Genomic DNA, 14,614 nt, shown 5'->3' with positions numbered 1-14,614 from the left:
AGCCTGTCCTGGGGTTAGAGAACTGTCTGTGTGGGTTGGAGGGATGCAAGGACTTTTTTTAGCTTTTCATTTTCTGTGTTGTTCTGGTTAACATTGTAGGCATGCTATGTTGGCGTTCAAATGTGTGGCGATACTTGTGGGCTGGCCACAGCACACCCTTGGGATGTGCTGGTTGTTAAAGCAAATGGTGCATTTCACTGTTTCAATGTGCGTGATAAACAAATGATTCTCAATCTGTTTAATCATCACAATTTATAGAAACATAGAAACATAGAAAATAGGTGCAGGAGTAGGCCATTCGGCCCTTCGAGCCTGCACCGCCATTTATTATGATCATGGCTGATCATCCAACTCAGAATCCCGCCCCAGCCTTCCCTCCATACCCCCTGATCCCCGTAGCCACAAGGGCCATGTCTAACTCCCTCTTAAATATAGCCAATGAACTGGCCTCAACTGTTTCCTGTGGCAGAGAATTCCACAGATTCACCACTCCCTGAGTGAAGAAGTTTTTCCTAATCTCGGTCCTAAAAGGCTTCCCCTTTATCCTCAAACTGTGACCCCTTGTTCTGGACTTCCCCAACATCGGGTACAATCTTCCTGCATCTAGCCTGTCTGCCTCACAATTCTGCAAATGTCAGATTGATCTTCTATAGCTCTGTGTTCATGAAGGATTTCCCAAATCCATCAAATGATTCACTCTTGATGCTTGAACAAACTGACTTGACAAATTTCAGTTTATAGCTGACACTTTATGGATTAGATATTCGATGAGTCCAGCAAATCTTGGTAGAACCCATCATCACCATTTTAGGAATCACGTATCTACCTTCTGTCTGTTGGAGCCATGTATATATTTTCTGTATTGTATTGTGTGGCGCATTTATTATAGTAATCTGTCTCGTGGGTAGGGGTTGGTAGAAGCAAATGAGTATAGTTGTTTAGTCAAGTAGAGACTGAGTAAGCCACGGGGAATGAAATGTTATTTGGAACGTTATTAGATTGCTTAAATACACTAACTTCACTAATTGGGATGTTATTGGAGCGCTAACTAGATCGCTAACTTTGTTATTTTGCTAGCTCAGTTATGCTAATAACGCTGTTAGCTAATTATACCAGTATGTCGCTAACTTAACTTCATTAGTTTCTTTATCGCCAGGAGATTGTTCATCTTTGCTTGTTTTGTAATAAAGGACCAAATGTACATTTTTCGAACTGGAAATTCATTATTTGGAAGTGCGTCGTAGAGTGTTGAGAACCCTCACTGAGTGTCTCAGATTGTTTTGGTTTATTTTCAAATAAGGGCCACAACCATAATTCCACCACTTTTATGATAACACAGCTAGTTCCAATTTTAACATAAAGATGGTGATATATTTGCCTGAGCTTCAGAATGTTCATTCTGTACTTCCGATTGGGCCACATGATAAATTAATGGTTTATAGTAAGAAGTAGACACTTTTTGTTCTTACTGGTTTTGTACATTTGGTAACTTTAAAAGGTCTCTGAATTTGTGGGGAATAAGAAAAATATAAAAGAAAGCAAATAGTAATCTTTGAGTTATAGGGTGTTGTAGATCTCATACTAAGAACTTAGTAGAAGGTAAGCTTTAGATTGCATGCATTAGTGAAATATCTTAGGTGCCGAGCTGTTGTGAATGGGCAGTCATTTGTATTATTGAATTAAAATTAATGGTCTATGAAAGGAATAGTGAATCAACATCTGAGACAAAACGTGATTTATGGTGCCTTCTATAATGAGAAAAGAAGTATTATTTTGTTTTCCGACAATGTCTATTTGATTTAAGACTGAACTATTTGGAAAAGTTGTTTTGAAATGTAACAACCTGATATTATTGAATAGCAAGAAATTATAAATTATAAACCTGGTGTTCTTAAATAGAAGTATAATTTTGAATGCAACATTTTTAAAAAATTAACAAACATGCCTATTTCTGCAGCATGGTATGAAGAATGTTTACCTTGTTAGGCTTAGTCAAAAAAAGGTTATGGACAGTTGCCTGAAATGAAATTGAGTGGTAATCACTGTGATCTCTTAATGGATAACAGTTTATTATCATAGCTGTGAAACAGAAATGAGATCTTTAAATTGATTAAGTTCATATTTTACATTCCAGATTGGACCCCGGGAAATGACAGAGACGTGTTTCTGGGTCAAGGCGAAAGAGGACAAATTTGAAAGTCCTGATCTTTTCTCTAAACTGATGCTCAGTTTTGCCAAGCAAGCAAAAGGTAACAGTTCTGTATTCTGAAACTACTTGCAATGTTTTTTGATTATTTTTATGTATTTAAAATGCACTGTTAGGTTGATTAACAATCTTTAATTCTCGAATTGAAAATCGTGTAGCACGAATTTTGACTTGAATTTGATAAACATGAAAGAATGCATGCATAACCTCAGGAGTGGGGGAAAAACTGAAATGCACATTTTTATAGTATGTTTCTAAGGTACAGAGTCAGTGCTTTCAATGGAAATCATAAATTACATCTGGAAATCTAAATAGTACAGTACCACCATTTGATGTACATACGAGTGAAATTTAACAAGTTTGAAGTTACCTTCATTAGTCTTTAACTGTTGCTTGCTTTACCCTCTACTCACTTTACACTTATGACTGTAGCTAAGCGCAGTTCCATTGGTATATTCAAGTTTGCTGTTGATACCACTGATATAGGCCAAATCAAAAGTAGTGATGAATCAGCATATGGGAGAGAGAATGAAAATCTAGCTTAGTGCTGCCACAAAAATAATCTCTTACTCAATGTCAGCTAGACCAAAGAACTGAATATTGACTTCAGGAAGAGGAAACCGGAGGTCTATGAGCCATTCTTATCGGAGAGTCAACAACTTCAAATTCCTCAGTGTTAGCATTTTTGAGGATCCATCTTGGGCCCAACATGTAAGTGTCATTAAAAAGATAGCATGGCACAGCTTCTACTTAGGAGTTTGTGAAGAACTTGGCATGACACCTAGGACTTTGACAAACCTCTATAGATATGTAGTGGAGAATATATTGACTGGTTGCATCACAGTCTGGGATGAAAACGGAAAATCATACAATAAGTAATGGAAATCGCCCAGTCCAACATGGATAAATGCCTCCCCACCTTTGAGCACATCAACATGGAGCGTTGTTGGAGGAAAGCAGCATTCTTCATCACAGATCCTCACCACCCAGATCATGCACTTCTAGCTGCTGCCATCAGGAAGAATGTATGGGAGCCTCAGGACTCTCACCATCAGGTTCAGGAACAGTTATGACCCCTCAGCCATCAAACTCTTGAACCAAAAGGGATAACTGCCCCATCATTGAAATGTTCCCACAACCAATGAACTAACTTTCAAGGACTCGTCATCTCATGTTCTCCATTTCCTTTGCTTATTTATTTTTTATTATTATCTCGTTGTTTTGTACTTGCACGGTTTTTGCACACTGGTTTAATGCACAAGTTGGTGTGGTCTTTCATTGACTCTATAATGATTATTACTCTATTATAGATTTACTGAGTGTGCCAGAAAGAATATGAATCTCAGGGTTGTATATTGTGACATATATGTACTTTGATAATAAATTTACTTTTGAACTTTGGAAATTTATTTGCTGCTGAATTTGTGTCCGCTAAGAATGCAACTTTAATCACAGTTATTCAGTTTATGAAATAATTTGTGGTTAATCTCGTTAAATGTTTCTTTAAACTTTAAAATGGAAATTGCAGTCTATTGTATCAATGACATCATGGCAGATCCAATTTTCCCCTCAGCTCCAATTGCCTTCTCCCCGTATCCCTTCATGCCGTTGACTAATGAAGGGTCTATCAACCTCTCGCTTGGCCTCCACAGCTGCCTGTGACAAAGTATTTAGCAGATCCACCATTCTCTGGCTAAAGTAATTTCTCCTCATCTCTTTTCTAAAGGACACTCTATTCTGAAGCTGTGTATTTTCATCTTGGACTCTCCCACCATAGGAAACATCCTCTCCACATCCACTTCCAAGTTGGCGCATAGAAGCTTACTAAAATCACTAGGGAATTGTTCGTATAATGAATGGAGATCATGTTCTCATGTAGCTTGTGGGAAAATTAAGTTTGATAACTTTTCCAAGGAAGTAGCTTTAATGAGAATCTACTGCCCTTACTGTGTGTAAGGACACAGCTGTGTAGCGAGCTAAACAATTTCTCAAAAATTATCCAAGATGGAAGCTTTCTTTGGGGTATTTAATGAGATCTCTTTTCTGCAAAACTGCAGAGTTAAGTAAAATAGGTATTAAGTTCAGTATAGAATCATCATGTGCCTGAGCCTGAACATACTAGCACTGTCAATTATACTCACAACTGGTGTTAACCAAAGTAGTTCACATATGCAGTACTACATAGTAATGCAATGTAAACAAGACTAAACTCGTGGCACAAAGATAAACTTAAGCATAATACTTTTTTCAAACTATATCTACTAAATGTTTACCCATATTATCAAAAACTTAAGACTCAGATATTGCTGTTTCAAAGGCAAATAAAGAGTGGATGAAGATGCAAGTCTTTCCACTGTGTGCTTCTCAGAATAAAAACTAACCTGTGTATGAAATTATACGTTAAAAAACAACTAGGGAGTAATTTTTGCTCATACAAAATAAATTGCGCCTCTCAAGGTCAGGACAGAACATTTTGTCACTTTATGGAATCCAATTTATAAGAAGGACCATTGCACCAAAGATAACAATCTCCAGAATAGGAAATGCTTATAAATTACCCTGCCCAAAGAAGTAGATGGATCAGCAATAGATTTTGACTTTGAGTTTTATTGAATCTCTGCATATGTAGCCCATTTCGGGTTAGATTTTAGATTAGATTTTAGATTATGAGGACACTCAGTCCTCGTTTATTGTCATTTAGTAATGCATGCATTAAAAAATGATACAATGTTCCTCCAGTATGATATCACAGAAACACAAGACAGACCAAGACTAAAACTGACAAAAACCACATAATTATAACATATAGTTACAACAGTGCAAAACAATACCATAATTTGATAAGAGCAGACCATGGGCACGGTAAAAAAAAAGTCTCAAAGTCCCGATAGCCCATCATCTCACGCAGACGGTAGAAGGGAGAAACACTCCTGCCATGAGCTTCCAGCGCCGCAAGCTTGCCGATGCAGCATCCTGGAAGCACCCGACCACAGTCCGACTCTGTGTCCGTCTGAAAACTTAGAGCCTTCGACCAGCCCTCTAACACCGAATGCCGAGCGCTTCGACTCCAACTGCCAAGCAGCAAGCAAAGCTGAAGATTCAGGGCCTTCCCCTCCGGAGATTTTGGTTCACACAGTAGCTGCAGCAGCGAAGCAAGCATTTCAGAAGTTTCACCAGATGTTCCTCCGTGCTCTCACAAATGCTTCCATCAAATCAGAATTGTGCACGGCCTCCTACTTGACAAATAACAGATACTCTTCACCGGAGAGGCCGCGCGCGCTGCATCATGTCGCCATCTTCTCCTCCCGCCAAATTAGGGGATACTAGTCTTTCTGCTGCTAGGTTCCTGATGCTATTGTTAACACTAAATAGTGCAAAAAAAAATTCCCACATTGGACTTATTTTGTGATGCAGCCCTTCGAGCCACACCGCCCCAGCAACGCCCAACGATCCCAATTTAACCTTAACCTAATTGCGAAACAACTTATGATGTCTTGTTAACCCATCCAGGATGTTTTTGGACGATGGGAGGAAAGCAAAGCACCCAGGGAAAATCCGTGCATTCCATAGGGAGGGCATACAGAGACTCCTTACAGGTGACGCCGGAATTGAAATCTGCCCCAAGTTGTACGAGGGGTGATTGATAAGTTCGCTGCCTAAGGTAGAAGGAGTCAATTTTTGAAAACCTAGCACATTTGTTTTTCAACATAGTCCCCTCCTATATTTACACACTTAGTCCAGCAATTGTGGAGCATACGGATCTTGGATCTCCAGAAAGTGTCCACAGCAGGGGTGATTGATAAATTCATGGCCTAAGGTAGAAGGAGATGAGTTTATATAGCTCTCGTTACATGCAGTTCAACTCTTTGAGTGATTATGCAGAAAGTTTGAAGTTAATAACTCATCTCCTTCTACCTTGGACCACGAACTTATCAATACCTTGATCTTCTGTCCACTTTTAGACTGATTGGATTATTATGCAATTTGTAAGAACCAATAAAATGAAGATGTGTTTAAGCACAGCAGGCATAGTGTGATTGGACAGGGATAGTGTGAGGAATTAAGGCTTTGGCTCAAGAGATTTAGTTGAGAAGTGGTGGCTAGGTTGAGGTTTCTGTCAAATTTCTCTTTATTGCATCGGTAGAACACAGGTTAGTGGTGTGCTTCTCTTGTGCAATATGGTACATCTGGGAAATCAGTGTCCGTGATACTATTTCTGTGAGAAGTGCATCTGGTTCTTAACAGAATATTATGGAGCTGGATGACGTATGGATCATTCAGAAGAATGAGGAGTTGATAAGTAGGAGTTAACAGAGAGATAGTCATATCAAATAATCAGATACTTATCAATTGGAAATGTTAGGCATACTACAGTTCAGTTATGTTCTGTCTAAATTGAAATTCCATACATTCTGGTTTTCAGGTTTGTTACCAAGATTATTTTTTCCTGTTCACTCTTCAAGATGTTTTGGAGGATTTTTGCATCTAATGATTAATCATGGTTTTCTCTAACTGGGGAGCATTCTGTTCTGTTTCTGACCTTAAAATTGAAGGACAGGAACATTTCTTGCATCTTAACATAAAGTACCAGCAGCTAATTATCTCTGCCATATCAATATCTTCCTCTTTCTTTCTGGTATAGGTAATACAACATGTGTAGGGTTATATGGGAGATTAACTGGGAGAGTAGCTTTCTTCCACACGGATATCAAGGCTTTTCTTCCTTACCTGCAATTTCAGTCAGTTCTGTGGTTTGTGTGCTCATAGATTTCGTCATATTTAATTTGAAAGCAGTACATCTCAAGCTGTAATCCCTTGTGATATTGTTTAAGTAGCCCAGATTTATGTGGTAAATTTACTTTTCAGTGTTGATGTTTGCTTACCAGCAGTACCTTTGGTAGTTTAAAGGACAGAAGCATGCATTTATACAGCACCTTTTAATATAGCATAAACATCATGAGGCACTGTTACATAGAAAATAATTGAATCTGAGCCAATAACAAGAAATCAGGGCTTATAGGTAAAATATAACCCAAGTGGTTAGATTTAAAGAGACTTTCAAAGATAATGAAAATAAGAAATGCATAATGAGTGATTTCAGAGCTTAGAACTTAGGCATTTGGGTATATAGTATCCAATGACTGAGTGATATAAATTCTGATACAGGCAGGCTATCTTGGATGGCTAGAGGACTAAAGAAGATTAGCCAGTCACGAGGCCATGATAAAATTTGAAAATAAACATAAAAACCATGACATTTTCCTTCATCAAGAGCTGGTATAGACTAACTGAAATTGAATGATAGATGGTAGGATGGAGATTATGGATAGGTTGGGCTGATGGCAAAAAAGCTGGTTTGCAGAGCACAAACTCAGAAAGACCCAGCAGAAATGCATTGGAGTAGCAAGTCTTGACATAATGGAGGGATGGGTGAATGACCTTTTAGTAGGATCTTAGTTACGAGGTGGAAAGAGGCCCATAGATTAATACCACAAAACATCTTTTGTAGTTTTAGACCATTGTTAGGGTGAGAAGGCTTTGAAGATTTTTTTTCCAGTTCATGGAGGAAGGTTATGTTTGTCATGTGCTGAAAGTGGATAAAAAAATTTGACAAATTCATGATAATGAGTGAATCAGGAGAGATGATGATGAGGTAAAGCATCAGTGTGTATATAGAAATCAGAGCAGTTTTTTTTGGAGGATATAGATTAGGGGTGGAAAAAGGAGGGAACTTACCACCATTCAGGATATAAACAGTCCTTCAACTTGGGGTAGTGCTTCACCTGCAATTTTATTGGTGTCATTTATTGCATTTGGTGCTCCCAGTGTAGCCTCCTCCACATTGGTTATATCCGATGCAGATTGGGGAGTAACTTGGTTAAGCGTGTTCATTCCACTCACCATAAAAGCCAGGGTCTATCAGTGGCTACCCATTTCAGTTCTACTTATGATTCTCACGTTGATGTGTCTGTTATTGGCCTCCTCTACTGCCCTGATGAGGCCAAACCCAGGTTGGAGGAGCAACATAGGAACAAAAGAAAGAGGAAAAGGAGTCCATCTGGCCCATCAAGCTGCTCCACCATTCAATAAGATCATGGCTGATCTGGCCATGAATTCATCTCCACTTAGCTACCTTTTCCCCCATAACCTTCAATTCCCCTACTATACAAAAATCAATCCAACCTTATCTTAAATATATTTACTGAGGTAGCCTCAACTGCTTCATTGGTCAGAGAATTCCACGGATTCACCACTCTCTGGGAAAAGTAGTTCCTCCTCATCGCCGTCCTAAACATCTGCTTCCCCCTGAATCTTGAGGCTATGTTCCCTCATATTCTGCGTTGGTAGCATCAATGTCGATAATTCTAATTTCCTGGATCCTTTCCTTCCTTTTTTTTCCTTTTTTTCTCCCACCCCCCTCCACTTGCTTTATTCCCGTAGCTCCCCTATCCCCTCTCTTTTTAAACTGCCTTCATAACCTCCCACTGGTTCTCCTTGTTCATGGTTTACTGTCCTCTCCTATTAGATTCCTTCAGCCTTTTGCTTCTTCTACCTATCACCTCCCAGCTTCTCACGTCATTCTCTTTATTCCCCCTCCACCCACCTACTTTCCCTGGACTCATCTACTACTTGCCAGCTTATCCTGCACCCCTTACCCTGATTTTTTTTATTCTGACTTCTTCCTTTCTAGTCCTGATGAAATGTCTTTGCCCACAACGTGAACTGTTGATTTCTCTCCAGGGATGTTACCTATCCAGCTGAATTGCTCCAGCATTTTTGTATGTGTTGATCATTGATTGACATCGGATGTTTTCATGCTGACACGGAATAAAATTGTTGTTAGTGTCTCCGACTACGAATGAATGTATAAAAATTTATAGAATCATACAACACTAAAATGTCTTTTTGTTCCGTCTCATCTTGCCAACCGTCATATGTATTTACACTAAACCTCTTCCTCAATGCCTTTCCTAAATACCTGTCCAAATGCCTTTTAAATGCTGCAATTGTATCTGTTGTCATTACTAGCTCCTCTTGCAGCCTATTCAGGTAAGCAGCATCCTCTGTGTGGGGAAAATTTACCCCCTCAGATCTCCTTTAAATTTCTCCCCTCACCTTAAACTTTCACTTCGACCTCCCTGGTGTGGGGGTGGGGGGTGCTATTTTTTTCTCTATGTACCAAAACCAAGTTTGGTGACATTTGGAAAAGACAGTGAGGTTGTTTAATCCAAGAGCTGCACATGAGCTGAGAAAAGCAAAGGGACAGATGAATTTTTAATTTGTATAGCTTCCACTCAACCTTTTTAGGCAGGAGACATATTAGTGATATGGCAAAGGTGAAAATGTAATTAGAGGGATTCCAATAAGAAATTATGTAATATTAACATGAATTTAGATTTGAAGATTGTGGAGAACAAATTATTTGAAATTGTTTAACTAATCAGAGAATGTGACTAATCTCTTGGATTCTTTGAGGATGTAAGTAGTGAAATTCAGGAGGGAAACCAGTGAATGTGGTGTATTTAGAATTACAGAAGGGTTATAAGGTCCCATACAGATTTGTCGATAATGTTCGATTACACAGATTGCATGCACTGTTGGGCAGTATTCCAATGGGTGTTCCAGTGACGATCAAATGTCAGGTTTGAAAGTTTGCTGCTGATTCAAAGGTAGTTGTGAATGTGTTGAGAGGAGGATGCAAAGAAGCTTTTAAAAAGATACTGATTAGCTAATTGAATTGGCAAGAACATGGAAGATGCATTATAATGTGATTTTCTTTGTGTGGCACAAAACCGAAAAACAATTTTTTGTGTGTATGGTGAAATCAGAGCTTGGAAGAGACATGTACATCATGATCCTTAGGTTTGTTTGCGAAGAATCCCCTGATGGCATTTGTTCAGTTTACCTGCTATTTTATTTTGGATCACAAAAGAAGAATTGATTTTTTTTTTGTTGAAAAAGTAATCGAGGTTCTTAGTAATGCTATCAAGGAAATTGAACCTAAGTGCTGCTTCCCTTTTTAAAACACAGCTATTTTTCCAACCTTTAGCAGGTTTTGGACTTAATATTATATTGTGACGAGCATTTGGTCCATAATGACAGACGAGGAAGCTCTTTAACTCAACAACAGTTTTATGCTGCCTGGGCTGCTGCATTCACCAGCAACTTTTATGTGTGTTGCTTGAAATTCCAGCATCTGCAGATTTCCTCATGTAACAGTTTTATTGTGATAGACACGAACAGACCAGGTACCACGACCCAGAGAGTGAACCCAACTAGTCTCACACCGACGGGGGAGGTGACCATCACACTCACCGGTTACAGTTAGGGTGACCCATAAATACGCAAGCAAATAACTGTATAACCCAAGCTAAAATGTGACAATAAATGAACTGGAACTTCCCACTATAATTCCATAAAAGCATTTTAACACAAGAACAATGAACAGTACTGGTCATTAGAAATGCAGAGGTGGGTTATTGACCACGCCCTCACCCGGAACGTCACAATATATACAATCTATAGCAACAACCAAGGTAGTTTGTTGTTGAATCTATAATTACAATTCTGGATTTTGAAATATATTTATTACTTATGGTTGTCACTAATATACCAAGCAAGCCCAGATTACATTAAAACATACCTAACACCCAAATGCTCTTTCAAACTCAAATAGTTTGCATTTGAAAGACTAGATGCTTTTATTCACATCATAGATCAGTGATTATTTGGAAGCAAGTCTGCCTGTACATTAGTATCACCTGATTATGAAAATGGTGCAGTAAAATTTAAAAAGGCACCTGTTGGTCTTGTGAGACCATGGATCTGTGCCTGGAAAGTCTTCACTCTCCAGGGCGCAGGAATGGGCAAGGTTGTATGGAAGACCAGCAGTTGCCTATGCTGCAAGTCTCCCCTTTCCACGACACCGATGTTGTCCAAGGGAAGGGCAAGGCCCGATACAGCTTTGCACCAGTGTCGCTGCAGAGCACTGTGTGGTTAAGTGCCTTGCTCAAGGACACAACACGCTGCCTCGGCTGGGGCTCGAACTCACAACCTTCAAGTCGCTAGTCAAATGCCTTAACCACTTGGCCACGTGCCCACAGTAAAATTAGTTGAAATAATTATCCCAGTTTTCAAGGTTTATTTATACTATTAGGATATTACTCAATTACGTAGGATTTTACTGGGCAGCATGGTAGCATAGTGGTTAGCACCTAACTTTACAGTGGTTCAATTCGCTGCTGTCTGTAAGGAGTTCACACATTCTCCCCGTAATTGTATGGGTTTCCTTTGAGTGCTCTTGTTTCCACACACATTACAAAGAATGTGTGGTTAGGGTTAGTAAGTTGTGGGCATTCTATTTTGGTGTTGGAAGCATGGCTACACTTGTTAGCTGCCCAGCATAATTCTTGCTGTTCTGATTTGAGACAAACGAGCCATTTCACTATGTTTCAATGTACATGTGAGAAATAAAGCTAATTTTTAATCTTTTTAATCTTCAATTGCAGGATTTCAGTTAGCTGACATTTGAACTGATTGGAAGATTGTTTCTTAATTGTAATTGAAATCCCAGCAACTGAATCACATAGTTTATTGGTGCATCTCAATAATCAGCATGTTTACTAAAGGAACATTTCAACATCTTTCCAGTTATTTTACAGATAGAATTGTATCGCATTAATTAGGTCAATGCACGGGATCCGATTTTTCTATGGAATTTATCATCTAGTTAAGATGACAAACTAGTAGAGCACTATTAACTCTTTACATTAATTCCTGCTTTCTATTACGGAGCACCACAATCTCATAAGCACTGACAATAGTGATGTAACACACATCAAAGTTGCTGGTGAACGCAGCAGGCCAGGCAACATCTGTAGGAAGAGGTGCAGTCAATGTTTTGGGCTGAGACCCTTCATTAGGACTAACTGAAAGAGGAGATAGTAAGAGATTTGAAAGTGGGAGGGGGAGATCCGAAATGATAGGAGAAGACAGGAGGGGAAGGGATGGAGCTAAGAGCTGGAAAGTTGATGGCAAAAGGGATACGAGGCTGGAGAAAGGAGAGGATCATGGGACGGGATCATGGGTGTGTTGCTTGAATTTCCAGCATCTGCAGATTTCCTCGTGTTTGTGTTTTTGATCTAGAGCTTGTTGGATTCTGATGTTTTAATTCAAAGTTCTTTTAGAAGCCAAAAAAGAGGCACAAACCTGTTATTTCATGATCATTTTATGAACGATTGTTTCTTTTAGAAGCCAAAAAAGAGGCACAAACCTGTTCTTTTAGAAGCCAAAAAAGAGGCATGAACCTGTTCTTTTAGAAGCCAAAAAAGTGATCATGATTTAACATGATCATGATGTAAACAATTGTTCATAAAATGATCATGAAGTAAACAATCGTTCATAAAATGATCATGAAGTAACAGGTTTGTGCCGCTTTTTTGGCTTCTAAAAGAACTTTGAATTAAAACATCAGAATCCAACAAGCTCTAGATCAAAAACGCAAACACGAGGAAAGCTGCAGATGCTGGAAATTCAAGCAACACACCCATGATCCTGTCCCATGATCCTCTCCTTTCTCCAGCCTCGTATCCCTTTTGCCATCAACTTTCCAGCTCTTAGCTCCATCCCTTCCCCTCCTGTCTTCTCCTATCATTTCGGATCACCCCCTCCCCTCCCACTTTAAATTCTCTTACTATCTCCTCTTTCAGTTAGTCCTGATGAAGGGTCTCCACCTGAAATGTTGACTGCACCTCTTCCTACAGATGCTGCCTGGCCTGCTGCGTTCACCAGCAACTTTGATGTGTGTTGCTTGAATTTCCAGCATCTGCAGAATTCCTGTTGTTTGACAATAGTGATGTATTGTTTCTCTAATATTGTTTTCTATTTTAATATTTGAAATGGTTTGATAGTTTTTTTTAAAAAAAGTTGCTCTTTCTGCTAATAATCTTGATTTTAATGGATTATGACTCTCTATTTTAGAGTGGTAGCTAATTAAATTAGTAATCAGTTAGTTATTCTTTGTTATGTGTGCTGTACAAGTTCCTCATCAGTTGATTGCCTACTGGACATTCAATATGCTGACAGAACTTTTGTACATCCATGGGTTAAAGTGAAGGATGCCTCATCCTATCTATCTTAATTCATGCTCCACCTCTTGTAATGACCCCTTAAGGGACATCTTAATAAACACCACCTGAAATCAACATACTACCACAAAATGTGCCCAACTGTGCAAAAGCTGCCCTTCACAAATCTATTCCTGAGAAGTTCAATTTTTTTTTCCATTGTTCATTGATTTAAATTCATGTTCTAAACTTTAGAAGTTTACCCACAAGCAGTTCCTATAACAATTTTTAAAAAAATATTGGATTCTACATTTGACTGTTATCCACATTTCTATTAATGTCTGTGCATGCGTTAAATATAGATACACAAATCCTACTAAATCTTTATTTCTCCATTGTTCAGTAAATCTTATTTTGTAATCTTGAATATAAAATGCCAATGGGCTAGAAAGATCTGACAAAAATGAGCTGACTGAGCTTAGCACTGTTGTATGGAGAAACTGCAAGATTTTGCAGAGTGTGCAGTGTTAACTTGTTAGAGATGAGCCCTGGATCCAAGATTAGCCTTGAAAGGTACAATGCAGTTCTGAGATCTGGTCAGTATATGCACTGCCTACGGAATGACAGACAAAAAAAAAACTTGACCACCAAAGCTATGCACTTAAATGATGAAGCTACCAGATTATCACTTCTTCAAGACCCTGACATTTAGAAATATGTAAAACTATTAAAAAATGAATGGACTATTTAAAAATCACTTGAAAACACCTTTGAATTATTAAAAACATAAAGGCAAATATTTTAAATAGTTAATTTATACCTTCTACTACTGCAGTTAAGTATTTGGGCTCATTGTCCGTCCCTTCACTAGATATAATCTGATGCATTTTCAGTGAGCAGTTTCTGTAATGTAAGAACTGGATAATTCAACAAGGTTGTGCTCTTTTAATGTTCCCTGTGTGAAATTCAGTTTCAGGGGACAGTCAGCAAACCAACAAAGCTGGGCGTGCAAATTCAGGGCTTCGATCTGTACATGATACATAACCTTGGTGAATTTTTAAGTAACTTAAGAACTTTGCAAGCAGGCAGCATTGGTGATGTGGGGTTGCAGTAGGGATTAACATGAAAGACAGAGGAAGGAACAGGTCATTTGATTCCTCGTACCTGCACTGATTTTTCAATGAGCTCGTGGTTGCTCTATTTCCTTGGCATTTCCTGCACGATCCTTACATTGTAATTCAGCAACTGGAAACAAGATTACCATTTGTAATAACAGCTAAGAAATAAGGGAGATCTTTAAAGCTAGTAGAAAGGCACAAAGGGAGGGAGAAAAGAACAAAAG

At 38.7% G+C, this 14,614-nt stretch overlaps 1 protein-coding gene across 5 annotated transcripts in view; it reads left to right on the top strand.

Moving 5' to 3' along the window:
- diaph2 (diaphanous-related formin 2) overlaps positions 1–14,614 on the top strand; it is a 631,396-nt gene that overhangs the window by 269,522 nt on the left and 347,260 nt on the right. For all 5 annotated transcript variants that reach the window (XM_072270521.1, XM_072270519.1, XM_072270520.1 and 2 more), the window contains one exon: positions 2,135–2,249. In XM_072270521.1, the coding sequence (XP_072126622.1) occupies positions 2,135–2,249 (115 nt within the window). The remainder of the gene's footprint in view (positions 1–2,134; positions 2,250–14,614) is intronic.

Source organism: Mobula birostris, chromosome 10 (genome assembly GCF_030028105.1).
Source record: "Mobula birostris isolate sMobBir1 chromosome 10, sMobBir1.hap1, whole genome shotgun sequence".
Classification (NCBI taxonomy): Eukaryota; Metazoa; Chordata; class Chondrichthyes; order Myliobatiformes; family Myliobatidae; genus Mobula; species Mobula birostris.
Note: the sequence above shows the minus strand (reverse complement) of the source record. Positions and strands in the feature narration are given on the sequence as shown.